Source organism: Oncorhynchus tshawytscha, unplaced genomic scaffold, assembly GCF_018296145.1.
Source record: "Oncorhynchus tshawytscha isolate Ot180627B unplaced genomic scaffold, Otsh_v2.0 Un_contig_9496_pilon_pilon, whole genome shotgun sequence".
Lineage (NCBI taxonomy): Eukaryota > Metazoa > Chordata > Actinopteri > Salmoniformes > Salmonidae > Oncorhynchus > Oncorhynchus tshawytscha.
Window position 1 is genome coordinate 135,001 of NW_024609324.1, and position 5,272 is coordinate 140,272.

Genomic DNA, 5,272 nt, shown 5'->3' on the forward strand with positions numbered 1-5,272 from the left:
TTACTGTACAGCTGGAGGTCGTTACTGTACAGATGAACACTGGAGGTTGTTACTGTACAGCTGGAGGTCGTTACTGTACAGATGAACACTGGAGGAAGTTACTGTACATCTGGAGGTCGTTACTGTGCAGTTAAACACTGGAGGTCGTTACTGTACAGTTGAACACTGGAGGAAGTTACTGTACAGATGAACACTGGAGGAAGTTACTGTACATCTGGAGGATGTTACTGTACAGATGAACACTGGAGGAAGTTACTGTACAGATGAACACTGGAGGAAGTTACTGTACAGATGAACACTTTAGAGACAACACAGCATGCTTCAGGACAAGTGGTAAACCATGATGAAGAGTGGCAGGCCCCTCTGTGAGCAGTCTTACTCGTCCAACACATTCTCTGTACAAACAAAGAAAACAAGATGCTTGAAGAGAAATGGTAAACAATGGTGATGATGATTGAATTGGGAACTCTTTGAGGGTACATACTTGTCCAACACGTTTTTCCTCTTGGCTGGGGTGGTGTTCTCTAGTTGTAGACTGGGCTGGCTGATGTAGAGAACAGCCAGGCTGAAGTATGAGTTCCACACCTGACCAGTGACACACACAACATACATTAGCAAAACAAAAAAAAGTACTTAAACAATGATACTCAATGTCTAGGTCAAATAGAAGAGCATTATATTCACACACAACTAGGATGTTGAAAAGATCATGGACATCTTGTGAGAGGAGAAGGGGAGGAAAGAGGCAGGTTAGCGTTTTTGGGGTCATGAATCTTGTTCTGGAGGCAGATCTCAACCCTAAATACACTGCTAATGCTAATGCCTAACCTTAACCCTAACCTTAACCCTAACTACACTGCTAATGTTAATGCCTAACCTTAACCCTAACCCTAACCCTAACCTTAACTACACTGCTAATGCTAATGGCTAACCTTAACCCTAACCTTAACCCTAACTACACTGCTAATGTTAATGCCTAACCTTAACCCTAACCCTAACCCTAACCTTAACTACACTGCTAATGCTAATGGCTAACCTTAACCCTAACCTTAACCCTAACTACACTGCTAATGCTAATGCCTAACCTTAACCCTAACTACACTGCTAACGCTAATGCCTAACCTTAACCCTAACTACACTGTTAATTGTAATGCCTAACCTTAACTACACTGCTAATTATAATGCCTAACCTTAACTACACTGCTAATTATAATGCCTTACCTTAACTACACTGCTAATTATAATGCCTAACCTTAAATTAACCCATAAGAGTTTAAGCTTTGTCTAAGTCGGGAGAGAGGGATTCTACTCAGCTATATGGAATTGTTTTAAGAAGGTCCTACCAAGGATCATTTTGATATTTGATTTGGAAAATATATAATGATTATTTGGTAAAACATTTTTTGGGCCTTACTGCTATTAGCCAATAGAAACACATTGAATAACAGATAGTCCTTACTGCTATTAGCCAATAGAAACACATTGAATAACAGATAGTCCTTACTGCTATTAGCCAATAGAAACACATTGAATAACAGATAGTCCTTACTGCTATTAGTCATACAAACACATTGAATAACAGATAGTCCTTACTGCTATTAGCCAATAGAAACACATTGAATAACAGATAGTCCTTACTGCTATTAGCCAATAGAAACACATTGAATAACAGATAGTCCTTACTGCTATTAGCCAATAGAAACACATTGAATAACAGATAGTCCTTACTGCTATTAGCCAATAGAAACACATTGAATAACAGATAGTCCTTACTGCTATTAGCCCATAGAAACACATTGAATAACAGATAGTACTTACTGCTATTAGCCCATAGAAACACATTGAATAACAAATAGTCCTTACTGCTATTAGCCCATAGAAACACATTGAATAACAGATAGTCCTTAATGCTATTAGCCAATAGAAACACATTGAATAACAGATAGTCCTTACTGCTATTAGCCCATAGAAACACATTGAATAACAGATAGTACTTACTGCTATTAGCCCATAGAAACACATTGAATAACAAATAGTCCTTACTGCTATTAGCCCATAGAAACACATTGAATAACAGATAGTCCTTAATGCTATTAGCCAATAGAAACACATTGAATAACAGATAGTCCTTACTGCTATTAGCCCATAGAAACACATTGAATAACAGATAGTCCTTACTGCTATTAGCCAATAGAAACACATTGAATAACAGATAGTCCTTACTGCTATTAGCCAATAGAAACACATTGAATAACAGATAGTCCTTACTGCTATTAGCCCATAGAAACACATTGAATAACAGATAGTCCTTACTGCTATTAGCCCATAGAAACACATTGAATAACAGATAGTCCTTACTGCTATTAGCCAATAGAAACACATTGAATAACAGATAGTCCTTACTGCTATTAGCCCATAGAAACACATTGAATAACAGATAGTCCTTACTGCTATTAGCCAATAGAAACACATTGAATAACAGATAGTCCTTACTGCTATTAGCCAATAGAAACACATTGAATAACAGATAGTCCTTACTGCTATTAGCCAATAGAAACACATTGAATAACAGATAGTCCTTACTGCTATTAGCCAATAGAAACACATTGAATAACAGATAGTCCTAACTGCTATTAGCCAATAGAAACACATTGAATAACAGATAGTCCTTACTGCTATTAGCCAATAGAAACACATTGAATAACAGATAGTCCTCACTGCTATTAGCCCATAGAAACACATTGAATAACAGATAGTCCTTACTGCTATCAGCCAATAGAAACACATTGAATAACAGATAGTCCTTACTGCTATTAGAAACACATTGAATAACAGTCCTTACTGCTATTATGCCATAGAAACACATTGAATAACAGATAGTCCTTACTGCTATCAGCCAATAGAAACACATTGAACAACAGATAGTAAATCTAAAGGAGGTTTGTGCTGAAGTGTCTCTCCTATACCTGAGAGAAATAAGAAAGATCAGGAAACATTTTTTTTACCTTGTTATTTTTGTCACTAAAACAGTCTCCATATATACCTCCATTCATTTTTCAACTGGTACCAGGGGACATTCATACGAGTCTTGTGAGACTACCGACGTGTTCGTGTTCATGAGAGTCTCACCTTAACCACAGAGGTGTCATATTAGCGTGTAGCCCGAACTGTTGAGACGCTACAGACGGTTTTGTGAGAAAACCGATTTCCGGGGATGTCTCATGCTCTGACAAACACCTCGCTAGCTCTGTTACCTTTAACTGCAGATTGAGATGCATGAAAAAAAAGAAAAGATATCTCTATCTTAAACTGACTGATTTTTATTGGTATATTTTTAATTATGCTAATTAGATTTCCACAGTGGGGGGGCAATAACTCTAGGGGGTTCATAAATTTTTACAACATAGACAATTTTGACTTTGCAGCTGGCCCATCTAGCGGAAATTGCTGTGTTCTGCCTCAAGGACAAGACTTGCGTGCTTGCGTGTGTGTGTTTGTTCGTGTGTTCACTCTGGCGTGGGCTGCAGCAACACACCAGCTCACTCGCTCTCCATGTGTGTGTGTGTGTGTGTGTGTGTCACTCTGTCAAAGGCACGCACCTTGAATTCAAAGTCAGCCTCGGTGAAGTTCTTGTGCAAAGCCGGGGACAGATATTGGACAGTTGTCACTATGGTGCTAGAAGGAGAAACACCAGAAATAAGTACAGAACTGTTCAAAATAAACGGTTTTTGAAACAGCTAATTATTGATACATTCTGACGCCATTTTGTGGATGTTGGGAAACATCTAAGATCACTTACAATGGAGATTCTTCAGAATATGTTTTGGAATGCTTTATCATGTATTGCAGGTAATTGACCACATTACCTCCCGAGAGAATTTCCTTCCAAATCATCGTCACGGCTGTGTATATCCCCCCGCCCCCTCCCACCCCCACGACGGCCCTCAAGGAATTCCTCTGGATTTTGTGTAAACTGTAAACCACATATTTATTATTTATATCCTGAGACTGCATTTATTGGAGCTGGGGATTTCAATAAAGGAAATCTGAGGGAAAATTCCTCCAATCAGATCACGCCTCCATTTTTCTACCTCCCCTCCTATAAAGCAGAAACTTAAACAGGAAGTACCTGTGGTAAGGACTGTTCTGACTAACTTCGACAAACTAAAAACCATAGACAGATGGCAGCATTACATGCCAAACTGAAAGGGAAAACCACATTTATCCACGGAAAGGTGAGTGGTAACTTTGACATGTACAAACAGACCAGCTATGCAGGTGTGAAAGAGGGGTGGGAGGAGGTTTGGAAGAGGGATGGGAGGAGGTGTGAAAGAGGGGTGGGAGGAGGTTTGAAAGAGGGATGGGAGGAGGGTGAAAGAGGGATGGGAGGAGGTGTGGAAGAGGGATGGGAGGAGGTGTGGAAGAGGGATGGGAGGAGGTTTGGAAGAGGGATGGGAGGAGGGTGAAAGAGGGATGGGAGGAGGTGTGGAAGAGGGATGGGAGGAGGTTTGGAAGAGGGATGGGAGGAGGGTGAAAGAGGGATGGGAGGAGGTGTGGAAGAGGGATGGGAGGAGGTTTGGAAGAGGGATGGGAGGAGGGTGAAAGAGGGATGGGAGGAGGTGTGGAAGAGGGATGGGAGGAGGTTTGGAAGAGGGATGGGAGGAGGGTGAAAGAGGGATGGGAGGAGGTGTGGAAGAGGGATGGGAGGAGGTGTGAAAGAGGGGTGGGAGGAGGTGTGAAAGAGGGATGGGAGGAGGTGTGAAAGAGGGATGGGAGGAGGTGTGAAAGAGGGGTGGGAGGAGGGTGGGAGGAGGTGTGAAAGAGGGGTGGGAGGAGGTGTGAAAGAGGGATGGGAGGAGGTGTGAAAGAGGGGTGGGAGGAGGTGTGAAAGAGGGATGGGAGGTGTGGAAGAGGGGTGTGAGGAGGTTTGAAAGAGGGATGGGAGAAGGTGTGGAAGAGGGATGGGAGGAGGTGTGGAAGAGGGGTGGGAGGAGGTGTGGAAGAGGGATGGGAGGTGTGGAAGAGGGGTGGGAGCCACATGGAGATGTACTTGCTGGTCAGCTCATCACGTTCCAGTCCTGTGTATGTGTGTGTGTGTTCAGTATGACCTACTTGCTGGTTAGCAGCCTCATCACGTTCCAGTCCTGTGTATGTGTGTGTGTGTTCAGTATGACCTACTTGCTGGTCAGCAGCCTCATCACGTTCCAGTCCCGGGGAAAAATACTGAGCTTCATCAGGTTACGAAACACACAGAATATCTTCAGAAGGAACT

At 42.0% G+C, this 5,272-nt stretch overlaps 1 protein-coding gene across 1 annotated transcript in view; it reads right to left on the bottom strand.

The window, feature by feature from the left end:
* LOC112263272 (dedicator of cytokinesis protein 3-like) overlaps nt 1-5,267 on the bottom strand; it is a gene marked incomplete at its 5' end in the record, with an annotated part of 69,863 nt that extends 64,596 nt beyond the window's left edge. Inside the window, 3 exons of the mRNA XM_042314878.1 lie at nt 485-585; nt 3,600-3,675; nt 5,179-5,267. Coding sequence (XP_042170812.1) covers nt 485-585; nt 3,600-3,675; nt 5,179-5,267 — 266 coding nt within the window. The remainder of the gene's footprint in view (nt 1-484; nt 586-3,599; nt 3,676-5,178) is intronic.
* Between the last annotated feature and the right edge of the window lie 5 nt (nt 5,268-5,272).